The 23,858-nt window shown below is 37.9% G+C and overlaps 2 protein-coding genes across 10 annotated transcripts in view; both read left to right on the top strand.

Annotated features, from left to right (window-relative positions):
- celsr1a (cadherin EGF LAG seven-pass G-type receptor 1a) overlaps window positions 1-18,570 on the top strand; it is an 82,416-nt gene extending 63,846 nt beyond the window's left edge. For 2 of the 8 annotated variants that reach the window (XM_052555252.1, XM_052555257.1), the window contains 22 exons: window positions 2,282-2,402; window positions 2,517-2,700; window positions 2,800-2,901; window positions 3,543-3,637; window positions 3,755-3,964; window positions 5,207-5,390; window positions 5,509-5,652; window positions 6,478-6,658; window positions 6,788-6,955; window positions 7,083-7,209; window positions 7,575-7,775; window positions 9,507-9,681; window positions 11,385-11,497; window positions 11,595-11,674; window positions 11,763-11,889; window positions 13,254-13,379; window positions 13,634-13,770; window positions 14,782-14,882; window positions 15,050-15,205; window positions 15,315-15,542; window positions 15,629-15,899; window positions 17,506-18,570. In XM_052555252.1, coding sequence (XP_052411212.1) covers window positions 2,282-2,402; window positions 2,517-2,700; window positions 2,800-2,901; window positions 3,543-3,637; window positions 3,755-3,964; window positions 5,207-5,390; window positions 5,509-5,652; window positions 6,478-6,658; window positions 6,788-6,955; window positions 7,083-7,209; window positions 7,575-7,775; window positions 9,507-9,681; window positions 11,385-11,497; window positions 11,595-11,674; window positions 11,763-11,889; window positions 13,254-13,379; window positions 13,634-13,770; window positions 14,782-14,882; window positions 15,050-15,205; window positions 15,315-15,542; window positions 15,629-15,899; window positions 17,506-17,530 — 3,256 coding nt within the window. In that variant the 3' untranslated portion in view covers window positions 17,531-18,570. The remainder of the gene's footprint in view (window positions 1-2,281; window positions 2,403-2,516; window positions 2,701-2,799; window positions 2,902-3,542; window positions 3,638-3,754; window positions 3,965-5,206; window positions 5,391-5,508; window positions 5,653-6,477; window positions 6,659-6,787; window positions 6,956-7,082; window positions 7,210-7,574; window positions 7,776-9,506; window positions 9,682-11,384; window positions 11,498-11,594; window positions 11,675-11,762; window positions 11,890-13,253; window positions 13,380-13,633; window positions 13,771-14,781; window positions 14,883-15,049; window positions 15,206-15,314; window positions 15,543-15,628; window positions 15,900-17,505) is intronic. The other 6 variants (XM_052555250.1, XM_052555255.1, XM_052555254.1 and 3 more) reach the window with 4 other exon arrangements.
- A 4,664-nt stretch (window positions 18,571-23,234) lies between these two features.
- Window positions 23,235-23,858, top strand: part of gramd4a (GRAM domain containing 4a) — a 51,484-nt gene continuing 50,860 nt past the window's right edge. Inside the window, exon 1 of one of the 2 annotated variants that reach the window (XM_052555267.1) lies at window positions 23,235-23,510. In XM_052555267.1, the coding sequence (XP_052411227.1) occupies window positions 23,482-23,510 (29 nt within the window). In that variant the 5' untranslated portion in view covers window positions 23,235-23,481. The remainder of the gene's footprint in view (window positions 23,511-23,858) is intronic. The other variant, XM_052555268.1, reaches the window with a different exon arrangement.

Consider the following 23,858-nt stretch of genomic DNA (forward strand, 5'->3'; position numbering starts at 1 on the left):
ACAACTAAAAATGGCTGTTTCGTGGTCTGTCGAGGAAGTACAGACATTCCTCTCGTTGATATCAGAGGAGTGGACCCACACAAGAAATTTATGGGGCAAAGCGGAATGAAAAGACTTTTCAGGAGTCCCGGCAGTAGACAATAACTAGCCGAGTCGTACCATGCAGTGGAAAAGCCCCAATAGTGTAAATAGCATCAATCACTAAGAAAATGCTAATTTCACTTAGTGTAAATAGCCTCTATCACTATTTATATTTAGTGCAAATAGCCACTGCCATATTGTTATCTTCATGCCTTACAGTCACATTTAACAGATTAGAGCTGGGCAATAATATAGTCTATATTGCACAACGATACAAGAAATCAAGCAGTTCAGATATGCTATACAGTATTTTTTGCATTGTGCGAGTATAGCGTGTGTATGAGGATATATTGTGATGATGACCGGCTGACTTTACATTATAACTTACTAATAACATGATGTATAGAATGGAATTGGAACACTGCAGTGGGCTTTTTATTACGTGAAGTATTACGTGTTGATCTCTTGCCCACAGAGCAAAATCGTTTAGCGTGAAATGTTCAGATTCGCACGGCAGTCGTGCAGTGTATCAGTCATTGTAAATGATTTGCATTATGGAAGTCATCTTCATTCCAGTGGTTTGTGTTTGGGTGTGTGGGTGTGTCTGTTACTGTGTTGGCTCTTCTACTAAGCAGGGGAAAACAACACAATACACACCCTGTCACAAGTCCACACAAGCTCCACAGAATTATTACCTTACCTTTTATTTTCATATTTAATCTGCTAAACCCTCTGATCGGTGATTAATGTCATGCTGTCTCATCACTTACATATGGGACGTCTTTTCCTTGGTTTCTTTACTTATTCTGCTGACATGACTCTCCTCTATTAGATTAAGCCCCAGACACGTTGCTAGCACCTGATGTTGAGTTAATAAGCACCATGCGGCCCTGCTGTCTGCACATTTTAAGGAGAGGATTGCAGAGAAGGAATTTTTTCTTTAGCCTCGGTGTCCTGACTTGTGTTTGACCTCCAACTGGTCTTTTACTGGCGTTTACATATACAGTTAACAATGAATAGGGTTATCCAGTTCGCCCAGCTTCTACTAAGATGCATTTAAATTCAAATAAACCAACATTATTTGGACACACAACCTATTTATTATGTTATTACAATTGGACTGGGTTATATTGTTTGAATTTTGCATCGTTTTCCCCTGCTGAGCTATTGAGATGGTTGACTCACCAATCTTTTACAGTATGTTGGGAGACATATGGCTTTTCTAAGTCACCTGCTTTCTGTGTAAAGCGCAGGATAAACTATGCATACATTCACCTGTAGGAGAGTCCTCGACCACCCAAGAAAATTATGTTAAAATTTGTTTGCCTGGGCAGTCTGTCTTTTTTGGCTTGTACAAACAGGCACAATTGTTTCTCATCAGTTTCCAGTCGTCAGTGTTCTGTTATTAATTATCGTCTAAAGTCTGCCAACCCTCACATGTAATCTCTTGATCTCTATACCATGACAAATCCCGCCAATGATTGATGGGGAGGTTTTTACTTGTTGATCGATTTGCTTGATGCATTGGTGATCAGAGAGTGAAATGTTCAGATGTTACAGGTTAAAACGTGGAACCTTTGTCAATGGTGTCACGAAAAAAAAAAAATCACATTTAGTGTTACATTATTTATATTATGTATAAATAATCAAGAAATAGTCACATTTTATTTGAAGGTCCAAATCTTGCCATTAACAATCTGCCACGTTTGCCTCAATAAATCATAATTTGCTGCTCATTAATAGTATTAATAGTAATAGTCGTTAATAGTAGTAAGGTAGTTGTTAGGTTTAGGTTTTGGGTAAGATTAGGGATGTAGAATATGGTTATACTATAGTAGTACTATATATACTACTATAGTACTAATAAATAGCCAATAAAATGTTATTAATAGGCATACTAACAAGCAACTACTTTACAGTGAGAATTGGTCCCTATACTAAAGTGTTACCTAAGAAATTTACAAGTTATTAATAAATTCTGAAAATAACTTTTTGTTTCAGAAATGTAGTGTAGGTTTTAGGATTTTGTAATAGAAATGACAGTAATTAAATAAAAAAAAGACAAAATTACGAACACAAAAATTATTTTTGAAGGATAGTCCATCCCCCCCTTCCCCCCCCCCCCCCAATTGAAGTTTTTGCGCAATTTGTTGTGCTAATAATATTTAAAATTTCTTTTTTGGTTTTGTTTTGTCCACAGGGTGGAAAAACCATGTCCTCGGGGTTGGTGGGGCAGTCCCATGTGTGGCCCTTGCAACTGTGATGTCAGCAAAGGCTTCAACCCCGATTGCAATAAGACTACTGGAGAATGCCGCTGCAAGGTGTGAAGATAGCATTTTACATCATTTGCCCAAGCCTTTCAGTCTGGTCCAGATTTGTTGTCCACAAATGTTGATGGATGTTTTAGAGACTATCCTTGCACCTGTTTTACACAGGACAACTACTATCGACTTAAAGATAGCGACACCTGTTTCCCCTGTGACTGCTTCCATTTGGGCGCCAGTTCTCGCACATGTGACCCGGAGACGGGTCAGTGCCCCTGTAAGGCAGGTGTGATTGGGCGACAGTGTAATCGTTGTGACAACCCCTTCTCTGAAGTGACCAGCACGGGTTGTGAAGGTAAATACTGATTTCCTTCCACCTGCTTTGAAGCATTGTCAATCTACACTAATGAAGGACATATTGAGTAACATTACGTTTCTTGTCTTTACTGTTCAGTTCAGTATGAGGGCTGCCCAAAAGCCTTTGATGCTGGAATCTGGTGGCCCAGGACCAATTTCGGACGTCCAGTTGCCATGAATTGTCCCAAGGGATCTATTGGTGAGTAATACTGGGTTTCTTATTGAGACAAACTGACAAGTGAATCTACTGAATCTATCTAAATTGTCATATACAAGCTAAGCAATTAAAACTCTGCAAATAAGAGTCTGCTTTGTGACTTTTTTTCTGACTAACTTTATTTTAAATATTAAAATTCTGAAAAACGCAAAGTAGTGCAACCATAAATTATTAGGTACAAAAGAAAGGGTTTGGTGTGGCTAGCTTCAATGATTTATGTTTTAGTGTATGACATTTAAGGTAAATAATGGGATTAAACTTGTGCAAATGCCTTTGTTTTTTTAGTGGCTTTCTGTCACTTGGCACTGCCGCCCCCCATTGACGTTACCCAACCCAGTTAACAAAGAATTTCCATTGGCAGAACTCTGCAGTTAGACCTTTTCATTGGTTGGCTAACTGAATGTTAATGAGGCCTCGTCTCTAGAGGGAACTGGTTGGCAAACACAAAAGTATTGTTGGACACAGATTGGCAGCGCTTGTATAAAGACACATTTACCCAAGTGCTTGCTGGAGCGAGGTTTCAGTTTGAGAAACTTCTGAAACTAAACTGTAAAGTGAAAGCAGTTATTTGAAATAATCGTATATACTGCATATATATTATAATGTTTTCTAACCGACTTTAGGCACTGCTGTCAGACACTGCAGCGATGAGAAAGGCTGGCTGCCCCCTGAACTGTTCAACTGTACCACCGTTGCATTCTCCCACCTCAAGAAACTGGTAGATCTAGATGTTTAAATCATGAAAATTCATATTGTTGTGGTCATCACATAAAGCATCTCAAGTAACCTCTCTTTACTCCTTCCTCTTGTTCATATCCCACCTCTTTTTGACCAGAATGAGGAGTTGCATCGTAATGAATCCACAATGGATGGGCAGAAATCAAAGGAGATTGCTCAAATGTTACAGAACGCCACTGACCAGACCAAGTCCTTTTATGGAAACGATGTTAAGACAACCTACCAGCTTATTTCCTGGATCCTGCATTATGAGAGCCAGCAGCAGGGCTTTAACCTGGCCGCCATGCGCGACGCCAAATTCAATGAGGTTGGTTTCACTCCTATCTCTACTGTCAATATAATCTGCTTCAGTTTTAATACTTAAAAGATAATAGTGGCTATTTTTCAAACTAGCTTCACTGTTACTGTTGCTGATACATCCAGTAGAATTAGATATCTGAACAAACCACTAAAGCCCCTTTCACACTGCACGTCGGACCCGCAATATTCCCGTAACATTGCCTGGTCGCCTTCTGTGTGAAAGCAACCACGTCCCGGAATTGATTACCGAATCGAACCCGGGTCGGGGACATAGTAACATTGCGGTAATCGATCCGGAACGAGCGCTGTGTGAACAAAAGCCAGATCTAATTCCGTATCGAAGTGATGACGCGCGTTATCGCGCGACTTTTTTACCGGCTGTTTTGAAGGAAGATCAACATTTGCGACGAAAACATATGTGCAAACTGTAATGAAGCAGAGATCAGTTAGTTCCTCACTTTCCGCGCTGACGCAGAGATCGTTTGCTTGCTTCAGTTAAAGTATAATGTGCCAAGCGTTGTCGACTCGTACATTACACGTCACGCGCTGATGTCACGTGTTGTTACGGGATCTTCAAGGGTTGTGTGTGAAAGCACGGGTCATCACTGGCAGTGTGAAAGTGCCAAATCTAGCGACCAGGGAACAATTACAGGAACACTTTACCCCTGAATTTGCCGGAATGGCAGTGTGAAAGGGGCTTAAACAAGCTATTAATCTGAACTCTCCCACACCATTTTTGTTGTGACACTATAGAATAAGGTCCTGTTATAATTAAAAGAGCTGTCTAAACTGGCAGTGCTCACTGTAGACATCACACTATCCAAAATATTACAAAGACTTGGGGTTGGGCTCTTTTGACTTGTAACTGGTGCTCACCAGGCACATTTTCTTCAGTTAATGTAATCTAGTTTGCAATTACATAGCAGCCATCCAAAACAACCTCGCGACGGCATAGCAATCAGTAAAAAAAACACTCAGAACACCTTAGCAACCACACTGCAAAAACAATATTACGTCAAGTGTTGCACATGCAAGTAGTTTTACCATCCTTTACAGCTATACCAACAATGGGATGTTATAAGCAATTTTATATTGGTCTTTTCTGTACTTCAGCCCTGGCAACCTTGAGGTTTAGTGGATTAGTGAGACCGCAAGTCTCGTCTTGGGCCGGATTCAGACTTCTAATGTCTCTTAAATGTCTCTTAAACGAATGTTACCCTGAAATACAGAATGTGTTTGAATTTTGCAGAACATAGTGAAGGCTGGCAGCGCAATCCTGGACGCCAGTAATAAAGAGCACTGGGATCAGATACAGAGAACAGAAGGAGGTACGGCGCATCTGTTGAAAAACTTTGAGGAGTACGCCAACACTGTGGCCCGGAACATGAGGAAGACCTACCTGAAACCCTTCATCATTGTAACCGAGAATATGGGTGAGTAAATTCTAAAATCATTAATGTAGCTACTAACATGGATTGAACCGATTATCCAGTACATTGTTTTGAGCACTATACAGTTCTTATTAACCTTAATCTTTCTTTGACTTGTCAGTTTTTGCAGTGGATTATCTAGACGCCATTTATTCAGATGAGGCAAAAATCCCTCGTTTCCAAACGACTGACCAGGAGTGTCCCAAAGACCTTAAATCATCTGTTATTTTCCCAGAATTCAGTTTTAGATCTTCAGAGCATGAAGGTAAAACATACTGTACATTGAAATAGATAGATATGAATAATTCTGTTGGGCCCCTCAGGGGACTTGGCGATTGGGATATAATATATGTCAGAGCTTCTGCATTTGCTTGCAAAGCTTTTGCATTCTCTCAAATGTGTTGCGTTCTCCTGAGAAATGTTACCAATATTTCAGAAATTCTACCACCTCAAATTATTTCCTTCACAAACTTTTGTGAGCAACTGGAAAGTTTCTGGTTGCACTTTATTTTACAGTATGTGTATTTACATGTACTTATAGTGTACTTAAAGTGTATTTATCTAAGAAAGTTCTGGTAACACAAGGTAACTACATGGGGTAGGGTTAGGGTTAGGGGTAGGTTCAGGGTTAGTACCTAGTTATTATATAGTTATTGTAATTACTATAATAAGTACATAGTATGTACATGAGGAACAGGACTGTAAAATAAAGTGCTACCAAATTTCTTACAGAATGCAAAAGTATAACAAAACATTGCACAGTGACTAAGAAGAAAAAAACCCTAACTAAAAATGAATGGGTTGCTGGCCACATTTTGTTTGTTTGTTTTCTTTCAGTAGTTTTTTAATAGTATTTAGTCACCATATTGGAGATTGGAAATATTGGAGTGTTAATAAATACTGCATTTTTCGCATTAATGCATTTGGCAGACACTTTTATCCAAAGACAATTATAGTGCATTAAAGGCTATACATTTTTATTTTACCAGTATGTCTGTTCCCTGGGAATTGAACCCACAACCTTTTGCACTGCTAATGCAATGCTCTACCACTGAGCTACAGGAACATAAACACTCTCTCTCTCTTTTAGTTTCTCCCACAGATGAACCAGAATCTCAGAGCAGCTCTGACGAAGAGCCCGATCCGGCTCCAAACAAGAGGAAAAGGCATGTTGAGAGTCTGCCACCATTTCCTGTGGCTGCAGTCATCATCCATAAATCTCTGGGCCAGCTTCTACCAGAGCACTACGACCCCGACCGCCGCAGTCTCAGGTACAGAACGTCACTTTTTATTATCTGTCCAACTATAAAGCGCCTGTCCAAATATTTAGTCTTGGTGGCATTCCACAGTCAAACACAGAACACTGTTGTCGTGCTAAGAAGATCGCGTTTTTTCCACAGACTGCCGAACCGTCCGGTCATTAACACTCCCATCGTGAGCGCGACAGTGTACAGTGAAGGCGAGCCATTACACATTCCTCTGGAGCAACCAATCACACTGGACTACAACCTTCTGGAGACCGAGGAGAGAACTAAACCAGTGTGTGTGTTCTGGAACCACTCAATCGCGTGAGTCACTTCCCCTCCAAGCTAATTCATAGGCTCACATTTTTAATTATAATCTAAATATCACGTAAATCTCCTAAATCAGTTTAGTAGATGATTAATGCCAGTCTGATGTGTCTTCGTGTGTCAGTGTTGGTGGCACAGGCGCCTGGTCGTCGAAAGGTTGTGACCTCATCTCCAGAAACCACACCCACATCAGCTGCCAGTGCAATCACATGACCAGCTTTGCCGTACTTATGGATATCTCCAAGAGAGAGGTACTGTGCCTAAAATAACAACATCGGACCCAATTGCTTAAAGGGTGGTTCAACCAAAAAAGAACCTCCTGTCATTATTTACTGACCCTTGTTGTTTATCTTTGGAAAACATGATAAAATATGTATGTTCATCCATTAAAACTCTTCACAATTAACAATCTTCATTGGTTCTCCTGCATCAAGCAAGCACGTTTGAGCTTCTGTAGACCATATTTGATGTTCTATTTAAATCTGTTTTATGTTTTGAAGTTTTATGGCCTAAATGAAACATTTACATTATATAGAATGATAATTTTTAATTAATCTGCATAGGTTAATCATTATTTTCTGTTTTTATTTACTTTTTTGGTCTCTCATTCTTTCAGCACGGTGATGTTCTTCCCCTGAAGATTGTCACCTACACCACAGTCTCCGCCTCTCTTCTGGCGCTCTTCATCACCTTCATCCTGCTGGTCATCCTGCACAAACTACGCTCCAATCTCCACAGCATCCACAAGAACCTGGTGGCCGCCTTGTTCTTCTCCGAGCTGGTCTTTCTCATCGGAATCAACCAGACCGACAACCCGGTGAGGGACTCGTCTCCAGAATATTACTGTGAAACCAGCATGGGTTTAAAACTGGAAACAGCTAAATAATGTACAATTAAAGTGAGAGGGAACTCATATGAAATTACAAGACTGGTTTTATGGGTTTGATCTTTCATCAAGTTAAAGCATTTCGATCTCATATGTGGTTTTCTCATCGAGGGGAGTCTCATAGTTTTCCCTCTTCAGCCATATCCAGAATTTTAGATTTGCATTCTCAACTTCCACTAATGACTTTCTAAAGTCTGTAATTAACAACTGCATATAATTGTGGATTGAGGTTACTTTGACAAATGGCTGCAATTGCTGTGAGGTGGCTTTTATTTTGGGTATTTGTCATCCATTGCTGAGTAAAGAAGAGCTTTAATGGTTTAAATCCATTTATATGTGGTTTGACTCTATCTTCTTGTCTCCAGTGTGCCACTGGCTGGGCGGCATTCACTGGATTACTGTCGATTTCTGTACTTTAGATTTGTAAACAGATGCTGCAGATGTGCATGTGAAACAAACAACAGTGTATTTTATTTTATTTTTTCCTTTTTTATGTTCAAATTCCAAATTTCAAAGCTGGTTTTCTCATTGAGGTATGCTATGACTGGTGTCTGTTAGTACTAGGGATCCATTTAGAGTTATACTAACACCCTTTCACATTATTTAAATAAATGTGAGGTCTGGCTACATGTTGGACACACTGTTTAGGTCTTGCTCTGTGAAGATTGCATGTAGATATTTCATTACCAAGTGTGTGAATTTCACAGAACATGTCAAGAACATGCCCAGGTATAAAAACACTAAGCAATAGCTATTTACACATAGAGAATAAAGGAAGGTTCTAGTTACAGTTAGTGTAAAGGAAAGTACATGCTGTTTACACTTAGTGTAAATAGTGGTAGATACTGTGTTTTTTGGACTAAGTGTAAATAGAAACCAATAGCATCTTGTTTTCTCTAAGTGCAAATAATGATGCATGTAAATAAAAAGTGTAAATAGAGATTATGCACTATAAATTAAAGGGATAGTACACCTAAAAATGTACGTTTTGTCATACTCACCGCCTCTAGTTTTTCCAGTCTCTTTCTTCTGTTGAACACAAAAGATGTTCTTTTGTGTTCAACAATTTTGGAAAAAACGATAATAATAATAAAAAAATCATTTCTGGGTGAACTATCCCTTAAAATTCTTTTTTTTTAAATGTAAATTTATATACCATGGTAGTATTTTTTTGTGATGCCTTTATTTAATGTATTTTATATAAATAAATAAAATAGTAATATATGACTCTGGACCACAAAACCAGTCTCAAGTCGCTGGGGTATATTTTTAGCAAAAGCCAAAAAAACATTGTATGGGTCACAATTATCAATATTTATTTTATGCCAAAAATCATTAGGATATTAAGCAAAGATCATGTTACCTGAAGATATTTAGTAAATTTGCTACCATAAATATATCAAAAATTAATTTTTGATTAGTAATATGCATTGCTAAGAAATTATCTGAACAGCTTTAAGGGCGATTTTCTCAGTATTTAGATTTTTTCCCCCATAGATTCTAGATTTTCAAACAGTTGTATCTCGGTGTATTGTCATATCCTAATAAACCATAGAAAAATTATTTACTCCGCTTTCAGATGATGCAATGCAATTTAACAGAATGTTTCTGTCCAATATTAACTCTCTCTCTCTCTCTCTCTCTCTCTCTCTCTCTCTGTAGTTTGTGTGTACTGTAATAGCCATCCTTCTGCACTACTTCTACATGTGCACATTTGCCTGGACGTTTGTGGAGGGTTTGCACATTTACCGTATGCTCACTGAAGTCCGAAACATCAACCACGGCCACATGCGCTTCTACTACGCCATCGGCTGGGGGATTCCTGCTATTATTACAGGTCAGACACACACACACACACACCCTCTCTAGTCTGTCCACTAATTACTATTTAATGTAGATACATTTCACCCAACCCAGTGTCTGTGCAGGTTCATATTTGTGCGCTCAGCTTAAGTCCACTGTGTCAATACGGATACACACCTTCATCTCATGAATTTCCCTGATAGACTATTAAAAATGTTTGTAAACCAGCACACACACACATTCATGTCGCCGTGCTTGGACTCGCCCCTTCTTTTGGATGGTGTGTCTGTGTGTTCCCTGTGGGAACGAGACAGGACGCCAATGTCTTCGTATTACTACCCCTCGCTCTCTTGCTCACTCTTTTTTCTTTCTTTCCCTGTTTTCTCTCCAATGGCTCTTCTCTCCATAATGGGTGTCACTTTCTCCACTGGCACATGCTCAAAGCAGTGAAAAAGCCCCTATCCAAGAGATAATAGAGGCTGACCCGACTCCTCTCTGCTCCTCCCAGCTTAATGAATGGCTGCCTGCTTTCTTTACTCCATTCTGTAATTCATTGCTCATACTATTGGTTAGGGATTTTCACAGACTTCATTGTGTAACTCATCCTGCTCTGTGCTGCTTACAGAGGAGAAGTTTGCTGTTACTTTTCTAAGTTATCAATTTGTGAACTTCCATTGGCCACCTAGTCCATGAGAACGCAGGGTTTCCCATTTGTCATTTTAGCGTTCAGAAGGGTGCTCGCAAGCGCCCCCTTGGAGCCAGTATGAGCCTTCACTGCACATTTTTCGCTGTCCTCTCCATGTAAACAAATAGGATGTGAGCCAAATAAAAAAATCTAATTCTTATTATTTATCTAGTTCTTATTACACTGATGTATGTTCCAGTGTTCATTTTTCTAAAAGATTTGCTTTTAGTTGTGTGATGCTATAAAAGCGGGATGTGGCGTCATGATTAAGTGCTTGTTATTGGGTTTGGGGGAGTTTGGGAAGGATTGAGATACCGCGCTCCATCTCATGGTCACTACTTGCAGACTCACATTGTGTCTACACAGTTGTTGTGTTGTGTTGCGATGCAACTGCTAAAGTCTGTCTACACTGAACAAGACAAAGTGACTGTTAAAACTCAACTGAACATTGTGTCAGTATGTCATAAATAGAACGCGTCATCAATTTACTGTTGGGGATTTGTTGCATAACGCCACATCCAGTGTAGACAGCATCGCTGATTATAATTGGTTCTACAGTATTTTGTTGCTTCGATGTAGACACAATGTCAGTCTCCAAATGATGCCATTGTTGCAAGATGACAACGACCATATTTGGGATGTTTTGGCTTCACTTATCTCGAAGACATTTTTAGAAGGAAGAGATTTTGTTTTACAGTCTATGCTCAGGACGCTAAAGCAACATGTTTAGAAACCAGTCATAACACCTTAGCAATTCTAATCAAGCAAACCTACCTGTGACTTTCTAATCATCCTAAAGACATTGATTAGCAAACTCAGCTGTGTTTGATTAGGGTTAGAGCTAAACTCTACAGGAAAGTGGATCTTGAGAGCCAGATTTGAAGATCGCTGACATAGCAACACATTAACAGCACTTTAGCAACAATTTAGCAACCACTAAGCAAAAGCCCAGAAATTACGAGCAAGTATTAAACAATGCCCGGGCAACCAACCACAATAGTATGTTTTCTTAAGATGTTGTTAGAGATATGTTGATGCTTGTGTCCCATTAGGTTTGGCTGTGGGTTTGGATCCTCAAGGATATGGGAACCCTGACTTCTGCTGGCTGTCCGTCCACGACACCCTCATCTGGAGTTTTGCAGGACCCATCGCTTTAGTGGTGCTGGTAAGTCCATTTACTCATCAGTTGTTCATCATTCTAACTAATCTCATTCCATTCTTCATACTCAGATGATCTTATGTCATAAACAATCCTTTAACAGGTCAACATCATAATCTTTATGCTGGCGGCAAAGGCATCGTGTGGCCGTAGGCAACGTTCCTATGAAAAGTCTGGAGTCATGTAAGACAGTGTTACCCTGTCCATTGAGGTCATTGAGGATTGTTTTATGAAATATGGTACTTATTGTGGTTTTCTACATGTGCTTCAGTCCTGCTCTGCGGATGGCTTTTTTGCTCCTGTTGCTCATTAGCGCCACCTGTCTGCTGGGTTTAATGGCTGTTAACAGTAATGTCATGACCTTCCACTACCTGTTTGCCATCTTCAGCTGTCTGCAGGTAACAAGTTGTTCTATTCTTGACCTCAGTTTTTCCAAAACAGACTAATAAGACAAGCTTAATTTTAACTTTTGCTCATAGTAAGGCTCAGTATACATTCAAAAATGCTAAACAACATCTATAGCCCCTTTCACACTGCACGTCGGACCCGGCAAATTGCTGGAACATTGCCGGGTCGCCTTCTGTGTGAAAGCAAACACGTCCCGGGATTGATTCCAGCATTGAACCCGGGTCGGGGACCTAGTAACATTGGGGGGTTCGACCTGGGCCAGATTTAATGGCGTGTCGAAGTGATGAGTCTTTTACCGGCTGTTTTGAAGAAAGATCAATGTTCACGACAAAAAAATATGTGCAAACTGTAATAAAGCAGAGATCAGTTTGTTCCTCACTTTCCGCGCTGATGCTGAGATCGTTTGCTTGCTTTAGTGAAAGTATAACGTGCCTAACGTTTTCGACTCGTACATTAAACAACCTGATGTCATGTGTCGTTACGGGATCTTTACGGGGTGTGTGTGAACGCACCCACATATCCCGGGTAATCACTGGCAGTGTGAAAGTGCAAAATCTAGCGACCCCGGAACAATTGCAGGAACACTTTTTTTACCTGTGTATTTTCCAGAATCGCAGTGTGAAAGGGGCTTATGTGTGTTACTGTGTACGGAAATCTCGCAAACTACAGTGCAGATGCAGGATGTGTTTAATACATCAACAAGTGTTGTTATTATTAACTAAAAGTAATAGAAACTGAGTTTAAATATATTCAAATGTTCAAAAACGTACACTAAGAAAATGTAAAAATTAGAAAAATTTCCATAGCAACTTTTTTATTTTAAAAGTGTGTGAAGTAATACAATTGCAAACACTAAAACTAAAATAAAATAAATGAAAATGTTAAAACTATTATAAAAAAGGACTGAGCAAAAATGTAAAACTGAAAATTTTATTTGAAAACTGAACTCACCCTCAAGTTGTTCCAAACCTGCGTGAGTTTCTTTCTTCTACTGTACACAAAAGAAGATATTTAGAATAAAGTTAAGAATGAAAATTGGGTTGAAGTCAGTATTTGACACCAATTCGACATTGACTTAACGTTGAATTTTGGTTACACAAACTACAGTAAAAATGACAAATATCAGTGTCAGCTGACGTTAGTACTGGATATCAAATTAACATTGACATTAGACATTGAATTGACATTGCCACCCAATGTCGCAACCAACATTTACCCAAATACCAATTTCTTATGACGTTGTGTGCCTGCTGGGTAGCCAGTGACTTCCATAGTATTTTTTTCCCAATACTATACTATATAGAACTGTTTAGTAAACTATCCCTTTACAAACCATTTCCTGTTTGTTTTTCAGGGCATATTCATTTTCCTCTTCCACATCGTGTTCAATAAAGAGGTGAGGAAAAATCTGAAAAACGTTTTCACAGGAAAGAAACCGTTACCTGATGAGTCCAGCGCAACACGCACCACCCTACTGACAGTAAGTCACTACAACACGTTAACGTTTTTATATTTACACATGAATTGTTCTTCACAGGTATAGAAACAGCAGTTAGATCAGTTTAAATGTCAGTTTATCTTGTAGTAGCAAATTAATAAGGAAGAAATTTAAGTAATTTGCAAGCAATAAGAAAGTAATTACACTTAATTTGGTATCAAAGGAAGCTGTGAAGTGGTCTAGCATTTGGATTATTTTGCTTGATTTACAGTACTGTGCTCTTTCACTGCCCTTAGCGTACATTGAACTGTAATAACACACACTTGGAGGACGGCACGTTGTACCGCTCGGCCATCGGCGAGTCGACGGTGTCTCTGGAGAGCACAGTCAGGTCAGCAAAGAGTCATAGCAGCTACCTTACTTACACGCACAGGTAACACGCTACTGCTGGGGCACGGTGCTACGCTCTTATTGTGTAACATTTCACTTCCTTTCATCCTATTGATAACACTTCAATAACTTTCTATTTTATTCTATTTGGTTTTATTTCTCTTTTCATATGCATGAGCAAAGGTGCATTGCTTCTGCTTTGCTTTGCTGTGCTGCAACAATGCACACAAGATCCGAAACACATTCTTGCATGTATTATTATGAATGTTGTGTATGCATGTGTATTGTGTACACTGAACGCGGCATGCTGATTATAGATTCAGTTCATTAGTGATTTTCAAAGCATGTATCATCATGTCTAAATAATTTGAATTTGTTGACAGGGTTCAATATTATGGTATGATGTTTGCTATCTCGAAAGCACAATTCACCTCAATAGCATATTGACCTAATTAGCTCACAGTATGACTAATGTTGTTATTTTTAACTTTAACCCTTTAACTGTCACCCCATCCCGTATATGGGACGCCTACATTTAGTTCACTGTATTACAATTAAATCTAATCTAATCATGACAAACTATATATCGTTGGAAAGGTCTAAGACGCCAATACAAATATGTATTTTACCAATGTTTTTTGTTTTACTAAACATTTTAAAGTCGGTAATGCCATTAGGGGACCCACGTGATATTTTTTTTAACGAACAAATCATTGTATAACATTTTGAATTGATTTATTGATTTGTGGAAATAAATTAAACTAGTTTAAAAGAGAGACATATATTCAAATTGGAAACAGTTATTTTAAATGATATTAATATTTCCACACTATTACTGTTTCTACTGTATTTTCATCAACTAAATAGTTTTACTAAACATAAGAGACTTCTTATACCTCCAGACAGCAAGAATTTGAGCCAGATGAAGTTAGTTATGTATGGGTTGTTCATTTTTAGTTTTTCACTGCAATCTAAAACTCATTGCGACTAGAGGTCACGTGTTTGGCATCTTGTCGTGTATATCTCACATTCTCCCGATTTCCCTTCTAAACAGGGATGAATTGGCTCAGAAGCCCAGTGTTTCATCTGGAAATGCTAAAGCCGGACTCACTGACATTGACGGCTCACTCTTCCGTAACGGCACTAAAGCAGATGGTAAGAAAAACGTTTTCAAGCCAACACTAATTCGTATATTTACTGCCTGTTATCCACATGTAGACAAGCGCAATGTAGTGTGACATCTATATTTGTGAACTGCCAAACTTAGCTGGTGTGTGTCACCTCAAATAAAGAGTTGACATAATAAATGTGTGTGTATTCAGACTCGGATTCGGACAGCGAGCTCTCTGTGGATGAACACAGCAGCTCATACGCCTCTTCTCACTCGTCCGACAGCGAAGATGAAGACATGGACATGAAGCCAAAGTGGAATAATGAAAGACAACCACTACACAGCACTCCAAAGGGAGCAAGAGAAGGTATTTTTCCCTTCGGAATCGCATTAAAATTTAAAATCTGACACTGATGGATGCATTTACAAGTTAGGTGGAGTGTCAGGTTACATTAACCCCTTCTTCTGTGTCTCAGTGGACACTGTGTCCAATCATGTGAAGCCTTACTGGCCGACTGAACCCATGACAGCCAGTGACAGTGAAGATCATGGAGGGGCAGAGAGACTAAGAGTGGAGACTAAAGTTAACGTGGAGCTCCATCAGGAAAATAAACTCAATCACACTGGAGAGACCACTCATGACAGAGACCACCCAACAGCCTCCATCCAAGCCAACAGCAACCACCAGCCTGAACAGAGGAAGGGTAAGATGTATATTTTGATGTTATGTTGTTTCTGTGTTATACATTCTACATATATACTGATATTCTCGTGTACTTTCTCCTCACAGGGATTCTAAAGAATAAGAATAAGATCTCGTATCCTCCTCCGCTGACAGACAAAAACATGAAAAACAAACTTAGGGAGAAATCATCCGACTACAACCCCCCCACCATCTCCTCCATAGTGCCCTCTATAGCCTCTAATGATGGCGGCAATGGTCACAATGTCCTAATCAAGACCCCTCTCCGGCTGGACGTCCCACCACGAGAGCAGCAGAATGGCATGGCCATGAATCTGAGATCAGTGACCGTTAACGGCGGCAACCAGTCAGACTCGGAGTAAGACACCTTTCTCTATTGACCTGTCTTATTTATTTATCTACTATTTTGGAATCCATTACAAAAATCAAAGCATTATTTTAGTAGTTGAATTTAATGGTTGATTATTAAATGCATTAGGGTGGTCACAGTACCAAATGTGCAGTAGTTGATACTAACACCAGAGGAATTTCACTTGATACCAGAAAAAAACTAATAGCTGAAATGTTTTAAAGATGAAATACATCACATTTCACCCAGAATACACTATAAAATACAGTAGCGTACAGTGCATTGTTTATGCCAGCATTTATTAATCCTACTTCATATTCATTTGAACATTTGCTGTTACATTTTACAAGAGCATATGTTGTATCTGTTGACATGAAAACACGATGAACACATTTTTATTAACTAATATTAAAGGGATGGTTCACCCCCAAAAAAAGATGAACATTTTGTCATCATTTACTCATTTTACACCATTTTGTTCCAAACCTTTATGAGTTTCTTTCTTAAATCGAACACAAAAAAAGATATTTTGAAAAATTTCTAACTACCAAAAAGTTGTTTATCCCCACTGACTTCCAGAGAAGGGAAAGAGATACTATCCCTTATGAAGCAAAAATATATTGCAGTATATTGGAAAATATCATGTTATAAGTACAATGTAAGTACAATAACTATGTAATAACTAGGTACTAACCCTAAACCTAACCCTAACCCTAACCCTACCCCATGTAGTTACCTTGTGCTACCAGAACTTTCTTAGATAAATACACTGTAAGTAGACTATAAGTACATGTTACTACACGTACTGTAAAATAAAGTGCAACCATATATTCTTATATATGGGATTTAATGTATTTTTTCCAATATATTGCAATATATTGAAAGCGTCAATCATTTGTATATTTTGCAATATATTATATAATGTATGTACAATCAATATATTATTCAATGTATTCAAATATATATTAGAAAATAAAAAGGGAAAATAATATATTAGAAATACATCACAATATATTTTAAGAAATATATTGTTAAATATATATTTCCTTTCGTAAGAGATGGAAGTCAATGGAGACCAACACCTGTTTGATTACCAGCAATCTTGAAAATATCTTCTGTGTTCAGCATAAGAAAGAAACTCATACAGATATATGGGTGAAATATCTATTAAATGAAATTCTGCGCGATATTGCTTACTCCAAATTCATATTAGTTAATGCATGAATTACCATTAACATATGAATCCATATTGTAAAATGTTTCAAAAAAAGAAGTTACTCTAAATTGAATTGATAATAGCGATACTGACAAAATATCATTACCATTTTTTGATTCTTCACTCCTGTTGTAGTACCAAATATATCTGCTTTATATATTTAAAAAGAAGAGAAAATAACTGCCATTTGTTTCCGCATGCTTTTGAAAAGTGAGCCGTCTAATTCCGTCGAGCTCTTTGTGTCTACTGAAGCATGTGTGTCGAAACAGTGAGCGTCTTCTTCACACCTGTTGTTCATGTGGCATGCGCCTGCTGTACTTGGCCTGTATTCCTGCCCGAAACACCCTTCTAACCCGCATGTGTCCTCCTTCCTTTTCTCTCCCTTCCTGCTCACTACAGCGGCTGTAATGAAACATCAATCTGACCCAGCAGGAAACCTGAAGAACTTCTGCCCTCGTGAGGGGAGAATATCAGCCCTTGACAGTGGGAGGAATGTGGAAAATGACGGTGGATTACCCAAAGACCCCCTCTATAGGTGCACCTTGCTCTCCAGCGTGTCCCTGGGGTCCAGGCTCCATCGGAAAACAGTATTACTGCAGACGTCTGCCTGTGAAACAAATGATAAGGAAAGAAAAGGGAATGTATGTACATATGCAAGACGGGGTCAGCGAGGATATACGGAAACTGTGCCAAACCGCTAGACGTGGGACTATAACTCTCCCAGCATGCCGAGCGGCAAGCTCTGACCGAGTGAGAGGTGGACTTAAAGAGACACTTCAGACTTATGTAATCGTGTACGTTTTACCACTAGTGCTTCTTAAAGCCGTGCTGGTGTGGAACTGTGTAGAGACATTTTCTGAATCCCAGAATGCTGGAATTTTCACCAAGTGCCCGGCTCGGCCCGTCCTCATTGAGGAGATCCGTCTCTTAACTAACACCTTTGTCAATGTAATTACTGTGTAGATCTATATTTTTGGTTTGTTCTTTTTGCAATTGTAATATTTCAAGGCCATTTGTATATTGAAAAGCATTTTTAATAACATTTAATGCAAGATTATTTTTGAATCCAATGTGGTTAAATCAAAACTGTTTTGTACGTGATTTGCAGAGTTTTTTTTTTTTTTTTTATGGTGCTGTAGGCCCAAAACACAAGACTAAAAGTCTACTGTTCAACTTTGAAGATATTCAGTGGCGATGTTTTATAATGTTTGAACTGTGAAGACATAGATAGCCCTTAGACTCAAGGAAATGAAAACGGATGTGTTTTATTTAGTAATTCAATGACAGTTCACGAGTCATATTCCAAAGAAACCGCCGAGAAAAAGACTTGCAGGTGTTTTACATCTTTTTTTTTTCATAACAAAAGACACTGGATTTCTTATGACATAGCTGTATTTATTTTTATGTTTTGAGACACTGGACAAAAAACTGAAGCTGTACAAATAAAAGCTCTCTGAATTTGTATTTTTGTTGTGTAATATCTTGTCTTCTCTCAGTCCAAGCACAAAATGTAAGGTGAAGTATAACAGGATATGCTACCACTTTTGTTTTGTTTTTAAGTTTAGCTATAAAGTGTAGAAATAAGTATTATAAAAACATATGCTCTGTGTTTTACAACTGCACTACTCTACTGCTTTACATCTTGAGGCTCTAATGCTAGTATAGGCATAAATCACAAATTAACCTTAATTGTGATTAAAACAGTTATTTGAGTCCTGATTGTCAATATATTTTTGCTTAATTCGCTCACACGTTATTTTAGGGTCCAATTCTCGCTATTAACAAACCATTAACTATGATTTTGCATCAATAAACTCCCAATTCACTGCTTATTAATAGTTAGTAAGGCAGTTGTTAAGTTTAGGTTTGCGGAACGATTAGGAATGTAGAATATGCTCATGCAGAATAAGTGCTTTATAAGTGCTAATAAACAACCTATATGTTAATAATAGACATGCTAATAAGCAACTAGATAATAAAGTGTTACCCTTAATTCTATAATAGTATCTATTGAATTATCTAATAAGACGCCAATATAAATGGGTCTTTATAACTCTGTGACATGCTCTTTATGTTAGCATAGCTTTAATTGATGTATGATTGCTACAGTAAATGCAACACAACTTTTTACACTAAAAAAATGTAAACAAAATCCTAACAAACCAATCGTCTTTTGTTGTGGAATTTTGGGCAATATGAGCCCTAAAGGCATGCACAGATGCACGCTTCGAAAAGTCGTCAGAAATCATAACTCGTCCAGGTATCTTCTACACATTACTTTCTACTTACTGACCCTAAGTGTGTATACTAGATACTATGCAAACTTCCTCAGTAGGTCCATTTAAGTGTCTTTTGTGGCTTACTTCACTCAGGCCTGCTTTCTGCCCTTTACCCTAAATTCCAGTGTGATGCTTTTACTGTCGCAGGTGGCAGAGAGCAAGAATTCATCTTCAGCTGAGCTTGATTATACTGAGTGCTCTTAACTGCCTCGCTTCAAAGGGCACATGAAATATTAACTTGAGCTGAACTCACGCTCCGAATGAGGAACTAAGGGGCGGGAGTGGAGTGCTAGAATATCTTAATCGGACACATTTCAACCATAAAAAAATACTCAAAGCTAAAAAGAAAGAAAGAAATAGCAATGATGGGTCGAGTTCCATTGGTTAATGGGATAAATCAGTGTTTTGTTCGAATTGGTTAAGTGAATAAGTATAAAGACACTTTTCTAAGGTGTCTTTGTTACACATCATGTACTTACTATTATAATAACAAAAGATATATACAAATTTACATGCAAGCAACTCTAAAACAAACCCTAATCCTAACCCTAACCATATAGTTAGTACATGTAGTTAATTAATATTACTTAATACCTAAATATAGAATAACACTGTAATAAGGACACCTTAAAATAAAGTGTAACTACACTTTGTCTACACTCATGTGAGGTAAACTTCCCAAATTGAGTGAGCAGAAACTGAATTTCCAACTGGAATTCTTCTGTACAAACGCAGAGTGATACAAATCGCTCTGCCGATCAAAATGGTGAACTAGAAATAACTTTTGTACACTAGAAAACTGCTTTTTTTTAAAAAGAAGGATTACCATTACTCTGAAGGGTGAAATTGACCATCAGCCTCAACATCAGTCCAAAACTCCCCCCTCAGAAAGCAGATGCCTATGGCTTTTCAAGAGGGAGTAGTCTTTCACAATCCACTGGTATGTACTGTATGCATGTTTTTTACCATCAAATCACAGTCAGATCCCGTCCTAGAAGAAATATGTAATTTTAGCGAAATAGTCTGGGTACATGAATGAAATAGGCTGCAAATCCCACGTAATATATATGAAAGACCATTCCTCTGTTGTGAGGTCTGACACTGTCTGGGAAGAAAGCTCATTTGGTGGATAGGGTTACAGCTTACTTTGAGCTGTCAGTCAGCTTGGTGCTGATAAACTTTGCCCCTTCCTGAAGTCTCACATACGAAATGCCATCAGAGACAGTGGATTGAAAAATAGTAATGAGGGCAAACTAGGTTGGAAATGGTTTCTGGGAAGTAGGCTCTCTCGTCACTGGGGTATATATTCAGTATTTTCACAGCAGAAAGGGTTAAACATATATATAAAATGTTTGTTGTCAAATGAATCTGTGAAAGTGCATTATACTCACCCAGGCCCAGTTGTTATTGTTTCATGATTTCTGCTGATCTAAGAAATTGCAATGATTGCATGAACGTTTTATTACGCTCATAATCTATACAGTAAATGACAAGAATAAGTTGAAAGTTTAATTTGTGAAAGAATAGGTTTTAAACAAATTGGTTAATGAGTCAATAACTCACTCATAAATACAGTCACTTGTCACCACCTAATTCACTAAGAATATAATATTCCTTGACGAAATATCCCCACGTAATGCAAAGACTGACAGTCTGGGAAAAGTCCTTATGTTTTTTTTTTTTTTTCACACTTGAAGAGTGCTGTGGGAAGGGGGTGACACACAAAGTGTCATTCCAGATAAACAGAATAGATATTTGATCATGTCAATCTTTTCCTTGCCCCAAAAATTCTGAAAATATATGTCTTGCTGCTCAACATTCAGATATTATTGGCTAGTGTTTGTTGTGGCAGAAACCCTTCACCTTCCCCAGCTCCACCTGTATAGATCAGCTACAGGGTCATTTCATGTATGTTATGAAATAATATGAAATAATGAAATAATATTAGCCTATGCATATTAATTTGAACTTTTTTTATCCCATTTATTCTTGCTAATGGAGGACAACCATTTATTTGATGTACTTCAACACTTGGAAAAGTCAGGGTGACTTGTGCTCCAGAATAATATGGTTTTGTAAGACTCAGTCAGTCTAAACAGCTAAACAGTTGAGATACACGGTACATCTGCTTAGATACTTAGATGATGAAAATGCTACTTGTTTTGTGAGGCTTTTTCACGTCCTTTTAGCGCCATCTACTGGCAATTCAGTTACTTAGCTGATATGTTTCATAATCATTATCTCATGGTCGTCAAAAGGCTTTTCCACAACAATTGCAGTCTTGTCTGGGTCTTATGGTCTCTGGCAAGACTGTAGGCTACTTATAATGTACTAAAGATAGCACAGCCTCTACTTAGTGTGGTATCTTTTTTTATTTTTATCACCCTGTAAATAGGAGATTTATTATTATTATTATTATTTTAAAATAGGTCTTGGTCTGAAACTGGCCCATAGATCATGGGAGGGACTAATTTTTCAAGTAAGTTATATAATATCTGTAAATTATTCTTGGTGAACTCTGATGTTCGTTTTGAATTAACTTTGAGTTATACATTCTAAATGGTCCTATTTCTTGAAATATCTGGCGCCATCTAGCGGTAAAGTAACGCATATAGGTGAGTTTGACATTAATAATAAAGACATTGAACATGTTCTTGTTGGGTTGGTAAGTTTTCAAAAGGCATTGCTTTCCTTTATATACTGACTGACCGAAAGCGATTGATTTACCCTTGCTTTGCATACAGTGTAATCTTATCAGTAAAATATGTGAATAATGTTTAAAAGGAGATTATTTACTAAGTCTAGCAGTCAAAGGTCACGAGCCTGATCCAGGAAAAGAGTTTGAGAGTTCCACAAACAGTCACAGAGAGTCACACTTGAAAAATGTAAGTAAAACTTAAGAGGCTCTGCCATATAACAAACATTCATTTATTTATCCATTGATGTTTATGCTTATGTATTTTCGAAAATATTTACTTCAGGTATTTATTGTTGCAATAATAACAATTGAAATGTCAAAGAATCAAAAAATGTCATACATATTTATTTTATTGTGATTTGACAACAGTAACTAGATTGTTTTGCCTGAACTCCCATTATTTTTGGAGACTGAATAAATTAGTTTAGCATATACCTTTTTATTTTGAATGGTTAAAATATATCTAATTTCACTTCAATGATTTCATTTATTTTATTAGTCATGTTGAACAGTAAATACCGTTTTAAAATATCATTTTAATTAAGAGAATATATGAAATATTACAGCAGTTGAAAAGGTGTTTATGGTTTATTTTTTAACGTATTATTATTATTAGTCGTAGTAGTATTGTTGTTGTTGTTGTTGCTGTAAATGCTATCGTTGCTGTTTTGCAATCATTTTTATAAGTGGAAGTGTAAATAAATAAATAACAGCACGTATTACTCTTCTGAGTTGAGTCTTTGTCTCAAAAACAAATATATATTTTAAAGTAAAATTATGTTATGAGGGGGAAAAAAAATTTAATCTTTGAATTATTCACCAACAGTCCCACTAGTTCAATAGTTAATGTACGACATTAAATACAAACACAAACATCACATTTTATATACAGCCACTCATTTAATATACGAGTATCTGAAGTCCATAAAGATGCATGCAATATGAAATAAATAAATAAATAAATAAATAAATAAATAAATAAATAAATAAATAAATAAATAAATAAATAAATAAATAAATAAAGGTAATGTATCAAAAACAACAACATCAACAACAACAAAACCTCCAAACTTTTTAGTAGACAGTGCTGCGGCTCCTTTAAGAGCTCAGCGGGCGCGTTTAGGAGATCTGCCCGTCTGCTGTGTGTGTGTGTGTGTGTGTGTGTGTGTGTGTGTGTGAGCTCGGTGACATCAACAAGACACGCAGATCCGTGTTCTCTGGGGTGGGGGGGATTGACATTAACTCACACATAATCAGGACTCTAGGGACATCGCAGAGCTCTTTTAGACAGCGGAGAAGAAGAGCGCGCCGCCGCTCAGGGATCTGCTCTGCTCTGGTCTGGTGTATATCTCCAGCAGGTGTTACTGAACGATCTCTCACGGACTGTCAGCAGGGTTCATGAAACTTTGCTACGATTTGCGAGCTGGGTAAGCGGATCTTTAACATGTGTCCTTTAATAACATCCAAGAGGGCAACAGGCGATTTACGGGATGTGTGTAACGTTACAGGAGGACTGTCATGATTCCTAGATGAAAGCGTTTCTGTTCGGAGTAACGAGCTTTAAAATGAAGCCGTTCGTATCAGTGAACATATTAGTGTCGCACTAAGACCTGCTGATTTAAATAGCTAAGTATGTTTACGTCACAGTCGAACGTGTCATCGCTTTGTTTAGCGTGCCATTTAAACGCGTTCCTGGAACGTGACCGTTATTCTGTCATTCAGAATCTGAACAAAATGTATCATAATCAGACTGAATACGTTTGTATCCAAACACC

The sequence above is a fragment of the Carassius gibelio genome, chromosome B4 (assembly GCF_023724105.1).
Source record: "Carassius gibelio isolate Cgi1373 ecotype wild population from Czech Republic chromosome B4, carGib1.2-hapl.c, whole genome shotgun sequence".
NCBI classification, from domain to species: domain Eukaryota; kingdom Metazoa; phylum Chordata; class Actinopteri; order Cypriniformes; family Cyprinidae; genus Carassius; species Carassius gibelio.